The 17799-nt window shown below is 36.1% G+C and overlaps 1 protein-coding gene across 1 annotated transcript in view; it reads left to right on the forward strand.

The window, feature by feature from the left end:
* The window catches only part of Pds5a (PDS5 cohesin associated factor A), a 94175-nt gene that overhangs the window by 61856 nt on the left and 14520 nt on the right, over positions 1–17799 (forward strand). Inside the window, exons 18-26 of the mRNA XM_051198426.1 lie at positions 1971–2076; positions 4089–4249; positions 7626–7749; positions 8841–8999; positions 11853–11921; positions 13910–14046; positions 15354–15477; positions 15873–16077; positions 17055–17169. Of these exons, the coding sequence (XP_051054383.1) occupies positions 1971–2076; positions 4089–4249; positions 7626–7749; positions 8841–8999; positions 11853–11921; positions 13910–14046; positions 15354–15477; positions 15873–16077; positions 17055–17169 (1200 nt within the window). The remainder of the gene's footprint in view (positions 1–1970; positions 2077–4088; positions 4250–7625; positions 7750–8840; positions 9000–11852; positions 11922–13909; positions 14047–15353; positions 15478–15872; positions 16078–17054; positions 17170–17799) is intronic.

A 17799-nucleotide genomic window follows, 5' to 3' on the forward strand; every position in this document is an offset into this window, starting at 1 on the left:
AGGAGTGGTGATGTGTGATCTCACTCCCTGAGCCATCTCTACACCATCTTGTTTTCACTTTGTATGTAGTCCATTCTGGCTCTCTGCCCTTGTAGTTTTCTTCCCAAGTTCTAATACTGCAGTTGTCTACTACACAACTCAGGCTCATACTTTGTATTTTTAAAAAATTATCCTTTATTACTGTAGCCAGAAGTGGTGACATATTCCTATAATTCCAGTTGTTATTATGTAGAGACTAGACTATGCTTTGCTATGTATTGAATTAAAGGCTACCCTGGGCTATGTGAGGCCCTGTCTTGGCAACAGCAGAAAATTTTTGAATTCTACAAGTGGTGTACATTAGTCCTATCTACTCAGACTGAGTGGGAAGATCACTGAGACTGAGTTAAAGGCAAGTCCAGGCAATATGCAAAGATTCTATCTGCTAAAACAAATCATAATTTGATTGAAGCAATTATGGCATTAAAGGAAAAGAATTTTTCTCTGTCCCTCAGGCCCATCCCTGTCTTTTGAGATGGCATCTTACTGTGTAACCTTAACTAATGTGATGTTCGTTGTATAGCCCATATTGGCCTTGAACTCATGGCAGGCCTCCCACTTTAGCTTTCCCTGTACTGCAGTTATATACAAGCACCAACAGTTCTGTGTGGCACAGAGGGTCAAAGTCAGAGCTTGATAAATTGGGCAGTCTTTCTAAGAATTACATTCCTGGTCATTCATATATATATATATATATGCTACTACCAATTTAGTCAGGGAAAGTAAGTAAGTAAATACCTGTAGTCCTGGTCTTGTGCAGTACCATTCAGGAGACTTGACTCAAGAAGGACCAAAAGAAGTCAGCCTGAGATACATGTGAGATCTTGTCTCAGAAACAAACAGGTCAGCCTGGTGGTGGTGGCACACGCCTTTAATTAGAGCACTCACAAGGTGGAAGCAGGTAGATCTCTGTGAGTTCAAGGCCAGCCTGGTCTCCAAAGTAAGTTCCAGGACAGCCAGGGCTACATAGAGAACAAGGAAGTCAAAGGGGAAAGTCTACACAGTCATCTCAAGAAGCATAGGACAGCCAGGGCTGTTTCACAAAGAAACTCTGTCTTGGAAAAGCAAAATAAGCAAACACACAACAAAAGGTCTATTTTATTACAGATTGTGATTTTGATCAATCAAGTAATACTCTATTTTGTGGTGGTAAATATATGAAAGGATAATTTTCATACAAGTATGTGGTATCTATTGCATCTGTTTATGAATACAGCATGTTTCTGATTAATTGACTTTGTTAATTTCTTTGAATAGAGTTATCAATTATATAGATTAATTTGCTAGTGCAATTAATACTACATTCCTTGTACATGTACACTACTGGATCTTTACATTGCATTTATTTGCATGTAGCACATGTACATGTAGCACCTATTTGGAGGTCAGTGAACAGCTTTGAGGAATCCTTGTCTTCCATCATGTGGCTTCCAGGGGTCAATCTCAGGTCATTAAGCTTGACAGCAAGCACCTTTACCTACTGAGCCATCTTGCCTGCCTTATCATCTGAATTTTGTTAGGAGTGGCCATTTGCCCAATTATTGAACTTTTTTTAATAAATTATTTTCCATGTTGAATACCAACCCCAATCCCCCTTCCTTCCCTTTCTCTCATCCCAATCCCACTCCCATCCACTCAATTATAAACCTTTTTTATTGTTTTTATTTGAATTAGTGTATTTATATGTAGAAATTAATATTGCAATAGGTAATATTAATATTTCTAGTCAAATTGTTGTTGTTATTATACTTTAAGTTTTGGGTAAGATAACATAACAGTACGCTTATCTATTGAGTAGTCAGTACTTATGGTCATGTTACAGAAACTTCTTTAACCATTGCCTTTTTAAATTCTCTGTTTATCATATTTTTCTTAGGATTCAGTTACTAGTCTAAGCAGTCTTACTAATTTACATTTCCTTTTTTTAATAGTGCACTAGTAAAATTGATGAATAAATCAATAGAAGGGACAGCAGATGATGAAGAGGAGGGTGTAAGTCCAGATTCAGCCATTCGCTCAGGACTTGAACTTCTTAAGGTATTTTTACAACAATTTTTTTCTCCATTTATTTCCAAAGATTCATAATGGCATTCCCTTTAGGGTATGCAAGAGCAGGCTTATTTTACTTTAAATTATTCAAAAGATAAAATTTCATGGTAGAAATTACAATTTTTTTAAAGTTTTTTTTTTCTTTTTCTTTTTTTTTTTTAACATAGTTTCATTCTATATCCCAGACTGGATATATCTCAGCCTGCCAGGTACTATGATTATAGATGTCTGCTACCAGGCTTGTCTGGATATCAGATCTTACAAAATCATTTTTGTATCATCATATAATTATTTTACATTATACAGTAGCATCTTTTTTAAAAACATCTATTCTGGGCACTGGAGGATGGCTCAACAGTTGGACATTCTTCCCAAGGGCCCAGGTTTAATTCCTAGCAGCCTCATGGCACGACTGTCTATAACTCAATTCCAGAGGATCTCGACCCCTCATGCAGACATACATGTAAACAAAACCCCAGTGTTCATAAATCTTTTTAAAAGAAATCTATTTCTGATCACCTTTTGCATTCCTGCTATACCTGTGACCATGTATGCTAAATAATCCAGTCTTACTGTTAAAGAAATGAGGCAGTTGATAACAATTGGAGTTGTTATATGATATCATCTGTGTGTAGCCCTGGCTGTCCTGGAACTGTGTAGATCAGGCTGACTTCAAACTCACAGAGATCCAAGGCCCAGAGTTTTAATGTACTGTTTTTTGTCCGTTTTGAAAATGGAATTCACCAGTTTTTCTGTAAATTAAAAAAAAAAAAAAAACCTCCGTGGGCCCATTTCTGTACATTACTTAGGGTGTATGTAATATTTACTTTTCAAGAACAAGCTGGACTGCTTCCTCTTTACATGGCTCTTGTATCTAATAGAGGCTAGTCTAATCATTCATACATTATAAAGATTGTAGTCATTTCTTATATAAGCTGGTATAAGTTCCTTAATGGTAAAAAACTGGGTAGGGCTCATGTCCAAATAAGCAAGCTAATAATTACATGTTTGTAATTAAAAGTCCACAATAATGTCTTCATTATTGAAAGCTGCAATATATGAACTTTCTGTGAGGATTTCACTTGGCATATTTCTGTATAGATTATTATTTTGACAGTCAGAACTGTATTTTTTGTAAATATCAATAAACCTAGAGCGTATTTCAAATAAAAAAGATCATACCTAAATATATGCATAAGCTGATGAGTACTTACTAGTATTGGAAGATCACCTTCCATAAGACTTTCCATAAGAAATGAGCCTCTGGGCTGGAGAGCTGCCTCAGTGGTTAATAGCACAGACTGTTCTTCCAGAGGACCCAGGTTCAGTGCCCAGCACCCACGTGGCACCTCAAACTGTCTGTAGCTCCACTTTCAGGGTACCCGACAGGCATGCATGCAGGCCAAAACACCAATGCACATAAAGTGAATTATTTTAAAAGAAAGAAGCCTTTCCAGTTTGTCAAGAAGTTGGTTTGCAATCACGAGCTCCTCAGTTTGATCCTACTACCCAAGTAAAAATGTCTGGCTTGGTAGCAGGCTTGTGATTCTAGCACTGAGGAAGGAGAAACAGGATGGTCCAGTGGCTCACTAGTTAGTGAGCTCTATGGCAGTAAGAAGGCCTGTCTCAAACTGAACTTGGTTCTCAAATGTGATGCCAAAAATGTGTTTATGACTCCATAAACACGGTCGTGCATATGTACCTAAAAACACGTGAGCACACAGTAGAAATTCTTTATTGTAAGTACCAGTGTGAACCAAGATAGGAAGTGATTAAGTCAAACGTGGCATAATAGCTATCTTAGGGAAGTGGCCATGCACTATTTTCATTAGTGTCTCATGAGTAAAAGTAACTGCAATGGTGGCTGAAATAAGGTAATCTGTATTCCATGTGGTGGAACTAGCATATGTACACTATTGTATTTGTTGAAAGAAATCTCCTTTTTTAATAGGTTAGAACTATTGTCTGTACTCTTAAATAAGGTGTATCTATTCCTCCAGGTTCTGTCTTTCACACATCCTACCTCGTTCCACTCTGCAGAGACATATGAGTCCTTGTTACAGTGCCTAAGAATGGAGGATGACAAGGTAGCAGAAGCTGCAATACAAATTTTTAGAAACACAGGCCACAAAATAGAAACAGACCTTCCCCAGATAAGATCGTGAGTATATATATTATGTATGTATATACATTTTTTAAACCTGGTAAACAGAAATTAATGGGTTCAGGAGCAATAGTTCTTGATTTCTCTTTCATGGAGGAAGATGGGAGCAGAAAGAAAAACTCACACTTTTGTGCTAATTTTCTGTCTGCCTTAGTCTCCATTCCCTCTCTTTCTGCTCCATCCTATCACAATTAGTTAATGTAGAGGAACAAAGTACAACTGTTTGTTTAAAAAGAGATATCTTGAAAATTTTAGTAATCAAAAGTTGTCACAAAATTAAATATTTCACTGTATTTGTGACTAATGTATCTTTCTAGTCTATGTGTTTGTATTTTCTTTCAAACTGGCTATAAATTCAGTAGCTGTGATCTTCCTGTCCCAACAAAGAAAAATATGGCAATTAGTGTGCATCATAAAGTATTTATTAATTGCTTGGTATTTGATAATGGTGATAATAATCATAAAAATAAAGTACATTTGTATATTTTTATTTAACATCTTAGGATTACATTTATGGTAAGGGTGGGAGACATGGAACATGTTGATATTGTCTGTCGCATCAAATGTTCATTGTATGTGCAAATTCATAGTAAATCCAAATACAAATAAGATTTGTCTTGTAATGTAATAATTATAGTACATATAGACGCCTTAAGGTTTTATTAAATTTAATTTCTCTGATACAGTTGATTCCTCTCTTCAAAGAGCTTGTGGTCTAAAATGTTCTTGTTTATATACCTGTATATACAACCAAAAAGATCATTAGGACTAGGCTTAGAACATGTCTGCAAACAGGCAAGAAGACTTTGTCGCAAAAAAAATTGTAAAGTGTGTTAAGGACAGAGTTTAGTGGGAGAATACTTACTTGGCATACATGATACTCTCCCTGGTTCAAGCCCCTATTTACCGAAGGGGAAAAAAGATGATTAACACATTAGGATATAAAATTTATGACGTTTTCTGCTAGGCTTAGAATAGTTATATATTTTAAGATAAGAGATCTATTTTTAAAAGAATGCTGTATCAAAAGGAGCATTGGAAACATAGATGTAGGTAGAATAGTTATCTTTAGAATCAAAGAAGAAAACCTTTTGTTCTTAAGAGTGGTAGGGGATGAAAGAATCGCAGAAAAGCATAAACACATTATAAAGACTGCAGTAACAACCCTGATAGCACCATTGCATTATAGTACTCTAGAAAAACAAAACAAAAAGAGAAAGATTATTTTTGTATCATTTTAGGCTTGCCTTTAAGAACGTTTCATATACTTTCTGCTTGATCAAAACTGTGTTGTGGGCCTGGAGAGGTGCTTGCAGAAGATCCTAGTTTGTTTCCCAGCACTCACAATGGCTGTAGTCCTAGTCCAGCAGATCTGACACCTGGCCTTCACAGGCACCTGCACTCAAGTATGCATGCCCACACACAGGCACATAAACATAATTAAATATTTTAACATTTATTATTGGTGTATTGTCTAATGTACATATCTTTATTTCAAATTGGGTATAAATTAAGTAGCTTCTGCCTTCCTGTCCCAACAGAAAAATAGGGGAATTAAATAGTGTTCATCATAAAATATTTATTAGTTGCTTGGTAATTGATAATGGTACCAATTTTCTTAGCTGCTCACCAGTATTAATAGTAGTGAGCTTATGACCAAAAGACCAAATGGTGCTTGGGCTAGCAAGGCTATTTAGACATGGAAACCCCTATCTCATAGTTTGGATTTCTGTGGAGACAGGCTTGAGACGGTCATAAACATTGTTAGAATTACAGTGACAGCAGTGTTCTGGGCTGTTTTGGTTTGTGATTGAGGTGTAGTGCTTGTGGCCTTGAATATTGCTATTGTAGTGGAACTCTTGTTTTAAGCAGGCCTTTGTATTTGACAGCATCAACTTTTTGTTTTTATAAAATAGAATCTTTTCTAATTGTACTGAAGTTATAACAAATATTTGCTGCTGAGTTTTGTTGCTGTACAGACTTCATTATAAAAAGTATTTATATGTTTACCTGGAAAGCTGAAACTAAGGCTGGGTATGTGCCTCCATGGTAGTGTTTACATAGTATGCATAAATCATCTCCTGGGTTTGGAGATGTGGCGAGGAAAATAAAAGAGTGTTGTCACTAATGTTTTAGAATACATGTATGTCTACTTCATGTATGTGCCTATTTTGTAGGTTTGAATGAATGTATTTCATTCATATACATGTTTTGCCATATAGTCAGGATTTATTGCTTTTTTATATTTGTTTTCATATTGTCTCATTGAAAGATTTTTAGTTTAATGTTTCATGTTAGTATAATGATTAAATGAATTTTTTCACTTTTAATTTTTCCCGAGACAGGGATTCTCTGTGTACCAGCTTGGTTGTCCTAGAACTCCCTTTGTAGACCAGATTGCCCTCGAACTTATAGAGATTATCCTCTTGCCTTTGAGTGCTGGGATTAAGGTGTATGCCACTACCACCCAGCTTTTAAGTGAGTTTTTGGTTTTTTTTTTTTTTTTTTTTTGTTTTTTTTGTTTTTTTTTTTTTTTTTTTTTTTGTTTTTTGGTTTTGTTTTTTGGTTTTTTGAGACAGGGTTTCTCTGTATTGCTTTGGAGCCTGTCCTGGAACTAGCTTTGTATACCAGGTTGGCCTCGAACTCATAGAGATCCACCTGCCTCTGCCTCCCAAGTACTGGGATTAAAAGCTTGTGCCACCAATGCCAGGCTTTAAGTGAATTTTTACTTTCAAATTCCAATTTTACCTTTTAGTCCAGCTTCAGCTTTTCCTGTCTGTATAACCTTTGGCAGTTTTGACAAATTTTTACGTTCTATCTTTCTTATCCTTACTATGGGTATAAATAATAGTTCTTTCTGGGTGTTACTATTCATTAGTTGAATTAATCCAAGTTGAAAACACCTCAAATCATAGCTATATACCCATGTACTGGATGATTATTTTACCAAACTGTATGTAACTGTATCTGTGTGTACTCACTCTTATTGGATCATTTTAGCTGCCTAATAAAACTTGGCCTTTTGCTACTGTTTTTTCATGGCTTTTTTGAAATAACTGAAGGGAATTATAAGGGAACTGGAAAATTAGGAATGTCTACTTAGAAGGTAAATGTTAATATGCCCTGGGGCAAGTTTTACATTATTAATTAAGTATAGCTAGTTTAGTTTTCTATATTCATGAACTGGCTTTAAAATGAAAATTGTTTGCTTAAAATAGCCTCTGAGAAATTGTATGTATATCAACCAAATAATTTCTAAGAAAGCCTTTTCTATCAGCACAGACCTGATTGAGTAGGGGAAATGATGAATAGAAAAAATGTTAGGGATTTGTATGCTTCAGAAAAATACAACTGTATTATGACTTTTTTGCAGCACCTTGATTCCCATTTTACATCAGAAAGCAAAGAGAGGTACTCCACACCAAGCAAAACAGGCTGTGCACTGTATCCATGCCATCTTCTCAAATAAGGAAGTCCAGCTTGCACAGATTTTTGAGGTATACATAGAATATGTTTCCATTAATTTCTGTCAGTCTCTGTAATTTGGTAAAGCTAGAGTCTAGGTTTTTAAACCTGTTTACATGTATTCTTACATTAAAATGTAAGTTCTCAGAGCACTTGTCTACCCAGCACTGTTATTTTAACTTTTATTCTAGGTTCACATATTTTATACTGGAGAATGTTTTATATTTGAGACTGTTCTCCTTTAGTCATGTCAGACTGTTGATAGATGGTTGAACTGCTTGCTAGGTACCTATGGCCACCCATTTTTGAACACTAATCTCTTGTCAGTCTTTGATTATGATCCTGGGACAGATTCTGCTTCTTGAAAGGTAGAGTTATTATTAAGCAACTTGAAAGGCTCTTATTAAATTGGAGATGAACTTTTACTTTTTATTTTTCAAGGTTGTTTAAAAATATCAGTATATATATAAAAAATTCCACCAACATAACAAATTAAATGCAGAGAGATTGAAAATAATGCAGATTTGGTAAAAGGTGTCTTTTATTTGGGCTGTATTTTTCCCCTTTATCCTTTTTATCTATTTTTTCCGTTTTTTATTTGTCTTAGTTGTTACTGTTTTATAACTGTGATGAGACACCATGACCAAAGCAACTTACAAAAGAAATTATTTACAGTTTACAGTTTCAGAGAATTAGCACATGACCATCATGGTGGTAAGCATGGCAGCTGGCAGAGAAGAATGGCTTTAGAGAAGTATCTGAGAGCTCACATGTTACCTGCAAGTTGCAGGCAGAGAGAGAGACATGTGTGCTTTTAAAACAAAGCTCACCCCTAGTGACTCACCTTTTCGAGTATGGTAACACCTCCTAATCCTTCCCAAAACAGTTCAGTAACTGGGGATCAAACATTCAAACATGCGAGCCTATGGAAGCTATTCTCATTTGAACCACCACAATTATATTTCAGTAGGAGAAATAGCCAAATATCTAAAATGGTTAAAATCAATTATGATCATATCAGTAAAACGGATTGACTTGGACATGTTAAATTTTTGAGGACTGTAGAAAATCTAAATGCTTAGAAAACCAATTGGTGATTTCTTGTTTTGTTTTGTTTTCATAGCCACTCAGTAGGAGTCTGAATGCTGATGTACCAGAACAACTTATAACTCCATTAGTTTCACTTGGCCACATTTCCATGTTAGCACCAGATCAGTTTGCTTCCCCAATGAAATCTGTGGTGGCAAACTTTATTGTTAAAGATCTTCTGATGAATGACAGAGTAAGTTTCTAATGTAATTATTAAATTTAGAGTCGTGAGCTTAAGGTTGTCTATGTCTTTATCACAAAAACAGTTTTTCTATATCCGGTGGGAGGTGTTAAGCCTAGGCACATACTTTACATGTTAGATATGAGATAAATCATGTGCCTATTAGGATCAAACCCTTAGTCACTTTGTTCAAGTTTTAAAATTTCACACTGTACCCTATTAATATAACTGTCACTTAAAATTATTGTTTCTTTTTTAAAGATTCATTTTTTGTTTTCAAGACAGGGTTTCTGTGTAGCCTTGGCTGTCCTGGAACTCACTCTGTTGACCGGGCTGGTCTTGAACTCTCAGATCTTGCCTGCTTCTGCCTCCCTAATGCTAGGTTTAAAGGCATTGCACCACTACCACCCAGCCATTCATTTTTAGTTTATGTGTTTGGATGTTTTGCTTGCATGTATATCTGTGCACCATATGCAATGCTGTGGAGGCCAGGAAAAGTCCTGTAGATCCTCTAGATGTGGAGATAGAGACAGCCACAATGTACTGGAAATAGCACCTAGGCTGTCTGCAGGAACAGCAATTGTTCTAAACCACTGAACCATCTCTCCAGCCCCTACAGTGTGTTTTTAAAGGGATCTAGCAGCACAGAATTTTTCTTTTTAGTGTATCATTGAGCAGTCTAGACTACTCTTTCACGAAGTTAGAGAAAATGGGGATTAAGTAAACAAGTCATTCACAGTGGTCCATCACGTTAAGAATGGTTTGTGTTCTTGTTCAGAAGAGGATCTAAGCTACCACAACTGGCTTGATATACTCTGTAGTTAATACAGAGTATAAATATATAATCATACATATGAGTCTTAACATAACTGATGTTTTTACCCTTTTGGTTCAGTCAGTTCCACTATCCTCTGTCCATCCCCCGGGCTAGTCTTCTATTTTGTTTTTTCAAGAGATGGTCTCACTGTATATCCTTGACTGACCTGAAACTGGATATGTAGACCACGTTGGCCTTAACTCTTTATGCTGGTTCACCTGCCTCTGCCTCCCAAGTGCTAGAATTAAATATCATATTCAACCTGATTTTTAGCTTAGTTTTTTTAAGGAGGCACGACTTTACTATATAGGCTTGGCTGGTCTGGAACTCACTGTGTAGATCAATCTGGCCTTAAGCTCACAGAGATCTGCCTGCCTCTTCCGTCTGGGTGCTAAATTAAAGGCATGTACCATCATGCCTGTTCTGTAAAAAGGTTTTATTACATCTTTTTATTTAGTTGAGGAATGCATCACAGGGCATTTATGTGTTTGTGAAGGTCAGAGGGCATCTAATGAAATCAGCTCTCTCCTTTGACCATGTGGGTCCTGGAGATTAAACACAGGTTGTCCAGCTTGGAGGCAGATATCTTTTCTCCCTGAACTGTCTCCCTGGCATTCATGAGATATATTATTATCTTCCCAAATAGAAACACTCTTCTGCATTTTAAGGAATTAACCTATAATAGCTCCTTATAGCCTCTACATGCTGATTCTGTTGATTTAGTCTAGATATCTTACTGTCTATGTTTGTCCATTTATAATCTAGATTTTTTTTCCCTTGGCATATTTTCAAGATTCATTGAATTGTGGTATTAAATAAAATTTCATGTATTTTCTTTCCTCCTGAGAAATACTCATTTGTATATTTCACTTTTTGTTTCTTAATAGTTTTAGATTGTTTCCACCTTTTGGCAATTGTAATTAATGTCATATATACAACCAGAACATATTCTATTCTTTTGCATAAGTAACTAAAAGTAAAATTTCTGAGTCACACGATTATTCTATATTGGACACTTAGATATTACAAGACTGGTTACTGTAGTGTCTGTTCCTTTTTAATCTTTTCACCACCTAGCCTCTAGTTTCTAGTTTCTCTATATCCTTTTTGACCCTTGGTCTTTTGCTTTTTGAGGGAATAAATATGAAATGATGTTTTGTTTTGTTTTGTTTTGTTTTTTTGGTTATTCGAGACAGGGTTTCTCTGTGTAACAATAGTCTTGGCTGTTCTGGGCCTCACCTTGTAGATCAGGTTGGCATCACAATCACTGAGATCCTCCTGTCTGCCTCCCAAGTGCTGTGATTAAAGTCATGCACCACTATTGCCTGACTATGAAATGATACTTTTATTATGGGTGTGGTTTGCTTTTTTATGTTATTTAGACTTGTTTCTGTGTGTTTACTTGGCATCTGTGTGTCTTTTGGAGAGCCATCTGCTCAGGTAGGTCCTTGTACTTTTAGTTGTTTTGTTATTGTGAAGGTGCTAAGTTTTGGTGGTTTGGAGTTAGGGTCTCATGTAGTCTGAGTTGAGCTTGAACTCTTATGTTGTAACAAAGGCTGGCTTTTAGCTCTGCCTCCCTCCCAAATTCTGGGATTGTAGGCATTCAACATTGTACCAGCAAGGTTTATTTATACATTCTGTGTATTAAACCCTTCTTTGCTAAGTGCAAAGTAACAAAGATTTCTTCTGATGTTGTCAGTTACTGAGTTTATAGTTTTAGCCTAGTATCCTTTTCCTTTTAGGTGATGTTTGCTAGTACACAGTTTTTAGTCTATTTGTTGAGAAAATCATTCTTTACCCACAACTTGGAATTTGTGCTTTTGTCAAATTGATCCTTATAATAAAAGTTTTTTTTTTAATAAAAAGTTTTTCCCTTTCATATTACCTTGCTCTATAATCTTCATTACCAGAAGTTTATAGTATGTTTTGAAGTTGGATAGTGTGGCTCTTCTAATTTTGTTCTCCATTTCTAAGTTCTTTTACCTATATATTTTCACATATATATATTACACAAGATGAAAAAACTAAATTTCATCAATTGTCTATAGTCAACAGGTGAGAAGAATGGAAAATTATGGTCTCCAGATGAGGAAGTTTCTCCTGAAGTACTAGCAAAGGTAAATTTGGATAGGTATTAATGACCTTTTTGTTGGGAAAAGGAATGCTCATGGGTGTTCTGGGCTTTCTCTAGTGAGCTGCTTGCTTTATTTACTTGCTTGTGTGTGTGGTTATGGGGTGGGGGTGTGCTTATATGTTCACAAATGCATGCATGTACACATGAGTCTAAGTTCCCCTGAAACTAGAGTTGCAAGTCACCCTGTTGGTGATGGGTACAAACTTAGATCCTTTATAAGGGAAAGTAGTACTCAGAACTGCTGAGCCCTCTCTCCAGCCCCAGGGTGCCTTATTGGAAAATTCATTGTAAATTAATCTTTCTCTAAGGACTTGTAGTTGCCATTGTTTATGGATTGCTTTTTAAGGGGTATGAGTTGATGCTGGGAATTTAACCACACATGCTGGGTTAGTGTTTCAACTCTTAATATACCCCTATCTATACTGGGTCAGAGTTCTGATACTGGGTACTACAGCCTGATCCATTCATTATATGTGAGCCTATTGTATTTTGTAATCGTATATTTTTACCAGATGCCAGTAAAGCACTTACATCTTTAACTAGCTCTTCATGTATGTTGATAACAGTAATTCAATAATTAAGACCACAAGTAATTTTGTGAACTCCATTTTAGTCAAGATGTGTTAAGATGAACCAGACTTGATATATTCAACTGTTTTCTAATACTACAATTATACAAAAGCCTTTAAATATTTTTAATTAGCATGGGTTTAGTAGAGTTACATTATAATGTATAATGATTAGATCAGGATACTTAGCACATACCATTTCTTTGTATTAAGAATGTCCATAGTCCTTCTGGTAGCTACTTTTTTGAAATGTCCAGTTAATCATTGTTAAGCGTAATTATCCAATAATTGAAGATGGAGGTTTCTGTCCTACCTGGTCCCACAGCCACTTTGCCCCAAATAAACACACAAAGACTTATATTAAGTATAAAATGTTTGTCCAATGGCTTAGCCTTCTTATTTATTGGCTAGCTTTGTCTTATTAACCCATTTCTTTTTTCTTTTCTTTTTTTTAAATACTTATTTATTTATTATATATACAGTGTTCTGTCTGCTTGCAGGCCAGAAGAGGGTATCAGATCTCATTGTAGATGGTTACGAGCCACCATGTGGTTGCTAGGAATTGAACTCAGGACCTCTGGAAGAGCAGCCAGTGCTCTTAACCACTGAGCTATCTCTCCAGCCCTAGTAACCCATTTCTATTACTTTATGTATTGCCCCGAGGCTGTGGCTTACCTGTAATCTGGCATGTTACCTCTTTGGCAACATGGTGTCTCTTCCCTTCCTCTCTCTGCCTTTCTGTCCTCAGCCTTCTCCTGGTCTGGTAGTCCCACTTATGACTCCTGCTTGGTTACTGGGCCAGTCAGTATTTTATTCATCAACCAATAAGAGAAACATATAAACAGAAGGACATTCCCCATCAAAGTATTAAATTTAAATTTCCTCAGGGGCCTGGTCTACATAGTGAGTTCTAGGGCAGCCAGGGCTTTGTAGTGACTCTGAAACAAGTAAAATCAACCCCTCTTCCCCTTTTTGTTTCTTTGTTTGTTTGAGAAAGGGTTTCTCTCTGTAGCCTTGGCTGTCCAAACTGGCCTCTGTCTGAATCCTGACTGTTGGCATATCCCCAAAATGACCATTTGTCTACGACTACATCGCTGTACCATTCTTCTCTCCTCCCACCTGCTTGACCTCTCCTATCCTCTCCTGATCTCCTAACCTAATGTGTATCATTTGCCTTCTCTGTGGGAATAAAGCATGTACAGCTGTGGGAGAAGTGCATTTATGGATTGAACAGAGAATGATATTACTTCTTATTGTTACTCTTTCTATCTCATTACCTTGAGTAGTAAAATACCTGCTGATAAGGATGAGTAATGTCATTAATCAAATTAGTTAAAATCAATCCTCCCTTTAATTGGAATTTTAAGTTGCTCTCTTTTTTTAGCATGTTCATATCTTATAGGTACAGGCAATTAAACTTCTGGTAAGGTGGCTGTTGGGTATGAAGAACAACCAGTCTAAGTCTGCCAACTCAACCCTTCGGTTATTATCGGCAATGTTGGTTAGTGAGGGTGACCTGACAGAGCAGAAGAGGATCAGGTGAGCATTTCTCTTCCTACTTTCCTTGTCCCTAAGGTTGGGTGAGAGATGCATAGAGTTAATTCCCTGACTGGTACTGCATGTCATTGCACTGCAAGCTTAGGAGTTATCTCTCTTGAATGTTAGTATATGTTTGCCATTTCCAAAACCTATGAATGTCTGCTGATAAACTTTTCATTATAACCATTTCGGTGTTAGTAAACATTTGGAGAATAATCAGTTATTTGTTGAATGTCTACTCTTTGTAACACTATGAAAGTGTAGCAACAGATCACCCTGTAAAGTGATTGAACTAGTGGAATGACTTAAAGATAATAAAATGACTTAATTGTAGCTCAAAAAAAAGAGAGAATAGAAGACTTTGTTGATTTCAAGAAAAGTCTAGATGCAAAAAGAAAAATGGATAACTTTCACTTTTCAGTGTAGTGAGATTACTGTCATTGTGCTTAATGCTTTGATAAGTTGAAGTGATATGCAAAAGTAAACACAATATAAAACCCAACATTTTTATAGTGAGTATGCTAGAATGATTAGAGCTGGGCTTACAATAATGAAAACTTCATATTTGGCATACCTTTACAATGTTTTGAAGTGCTTTGTAAAGAGGTCATAGGCACAATCCACAGTGGAGCTGAAGGCTCAATACTACCAGTTGACCTAGAAAAAAATGTTTTAACTGTTTGTACGTCTAAACTTAAGTAATACTCCTTTCCATGTCATATTAAAAAAAATTAGGGATTTCTTGCTTAGTGGATTCTGTCTTCATATTCTTGTGGAACCTTGAAACTTTCATACCTTCCCTTTTATATATGTTAATACTGATACATCCATATTCTACTCTCTATATCTCTTTTCCTGTGAAACATTGGGTTCTTTATAATTGGCTGCTATTCATAAAATGTGTGGGATTAATGTAGTCTTAATGTTTATAGATGTATGTGACATGGTAAATAGATTTAAATATATGATTGACTTCTATTTCTTTGGTTGTTTAAATCAAGTTTTCACAATAAATAGTGTTCTTGGCGTAAGGAATACGGATTGTGATGAAACTAGTGTAGCGTTTCTTATCATTATAAGTAGTTTGATTCGTAAAATAAGAATTGCTTGGTTGGGTGAAAGGTTAAAGGTGGAGCATGGGTAGAAGCCACAGGTGACTTGAACCTTTTCTCTGGGTTGAGTTCATCCACACAAAGTCACTGACTTTATTTGCACATTAAGTTACCTACTATCAATCTTATCAAAAAGCAAAGAATTTTATGTGTAATGTTTATAGGAAATGTTTATTTCTTTCTGTTTGTTTATAGTAAATCTGATATGTCTCGCTTGCGATTAGCTGCTGGTAGTGCCATAATGAAGCTTGCTCAGGAACCTTGTTACCATGAAATTATTACCCCAGAGCAGTTTCAGCTCTGTGCACTTGTTATTAATGTAAGTGGAAAACTTCTTTCAAATCCTTTTCTTCAAAGTTGAATGCATTTACTTCTCATTGAGTATAGAAACATTTAATAATGTAGATACACAGACAGAGGAGATTATTTCCATTGCTCAAATATAATCATCGTTTTAAATTTTTGTTTTGTTTTTCGAGATAGGGTTTCTCTGTGTATCCCTGGCTGTCCTGGAACTCACTGTGTAAATCAGGCTGGCCTCAAACTCAGGAGATCCACGTGTTTCTGTCTCCTGAGTGCTGGGATTAAAGGTGTCCCTCACCGCTGCCCGGCCATTATAATTTTTAAACAAACACAAAATGTTTTTAAGGTGCATGCGTGTGTGTAAGCAAATGTTTACCCATCTTGTGTGTCTTTGTTTTTGTGCTGATGTAGGATGAGTGCTACCAAGTAAGGCAAATATTTGCCCAGAAGCTTCATAAGGCACTTGTGAAGTTACTGCTCCCATTGGAGTATATGGCAATCTTTGCTTTGTGTGCCAAAGACCCTGTAAAGGAAAGAAGAGCACACGCACGCCAGTGTTTACTAAAGAACATCAGCATACGAAGGGAGTACATTAAACAAAACCCAATGGCTACTGGTATGTACTTAATTGTTGTCCTAGTTAGGGTTTCTATTGCTATGAAGAGACACCATGATAACAGCATTTCTTATAAAGGAAACTTTGGGTGGCTTACGGTTTCAGTGGTTTAGTCCATTATCATGGGGTGTACAGGCAGACATGGTGCTGGGAAAGGATCTGAAAGTGGAGAAAGAGTTAAGTTACATCTTGATCCTGCAAACAACAGAAAGTGAACTGGGACAGTAGGTGTGGCTTGATCACATGTGAGACAGTAACACACTTCTCCAACAAGGCCATGCCTCCTAATACTATCTCTCCTTCTAAGTTTATGGGTGCCAGTTACATTCAAACTACTGCAGTAGCTCACGGTGTATATTAGAGGGGGGCACTCATTTCTGCTGAGTTTATACTAAAATGGTTAACATTATAGAATGTTATCATTATAGTTGTAGTATGTGTCGAAACTGGATTCTTGTATTGGAGTGATGTTTAGCTTTAAATTGTTTTCGGTACATGAATGATGATGGCCTTTAATCCCAGCACTTTGGAGGCAGAGGCAGGTGGATCTCTGAGTTGGAGGCCAGACTGGCCTACAAAGCAAGTTCCAAGATAACCAGGGCTGTGACACAGAGAAACCCTGTCCCAGAAAAAAGAAAGAGAAAGAGAGATAGAGAGTTCTGGGTAACTATTTTTCTTATGTAACCAGTAGTGTGGTTTAATTTGCATACATTGCTCAGATGTTAAAAAGTATATGCTTTTTCCCCCTGGCTGTTCCAGTCATCTACTGTAATTTGTTTATCTTTTGGCTTTGATTTCTTTTAGGATCAAAGTAAAAATATTGCAGTGTCTTCTGAATACACATTCGCTTCTGCTTGTAAATACCTGAGAGAAAAATAGAAACAAATGGTTAGAACTCAAATACTGAGGGAATTTATAAAAGATGTTCTTGTTAACTATGATTTTTTTTTTTTTTTTTTTTTTTTTTTTTATTTTAGAGAAATTGTTATCACTGCTGCCTGAATATGTGGTCCCATACATGATTCACCTGCTAGCCCATGATCCTGATTTTACAAGATCACAAGATGTTGATCAACTTCGTGATATAAAAGAGTAAGTTGTATGTTTCCGGTATTTTGCAAATTATGTTCATTCTTCATTATTATTATTCTCATTGGAATTTTTATTCTGAATTTTTCTTTTTTATATAATTTAGTTTTGTGGTCATTGGTATTTTGCTTGCATATATGTCTTCTTTGGGGATGCTTTATCCCTTGAAACTGGAGTTACAGGCAACTGTGAGCTGCCATGTGGGTGCTGAGAATTGAACCCTGATTCTCTAGAAGAGCAGCCCATGTCCTTAACTGCTGAGCCATCTCTTTAGGCCCTGAAATTTTCTTATTTTACTATTGTAAATTTTAAAAAATTTTACTTTGCAATTATTTCCATTTAACTATCCCTTTCTTACTCTTGTTTGTTTCCTATTTATGGGTAATTATCTTTCTGAGTCTTGAAATAGCTTAATAATTTTTGATTTTATGCTTTAGTTTGGTAATTTATGAAGCTGAAAATTTCTCATGGATTAGGAATTTATTTACTGGTTTGTATATCACTTTTCTTGCATTGTGGTAGTGGAGGGAGGAGAGAGTATGTAAGTATGTTGTATGTATGTATGTATTTATGTATGTATATGAAGCCCCAGCCCCACATAAACCTAGTTTGTTAGCATATACCTAGAATCTC

Source organism: Phodopus roborovskii, unplaced genomic scaffold (genome assembly GCF_943737965.1).
Source record: "Phodopus roborovskii unplaced genomic scaffold, PHOROB, whole genome shotgun sequence".
Taxonomy (NCBI): domain Eukaryota; kingdom Metazoa; phylum Chordata; class Mammalia; order Rodentia; family Cricetidae; genus Phodopus; species Phodopus roborovskii.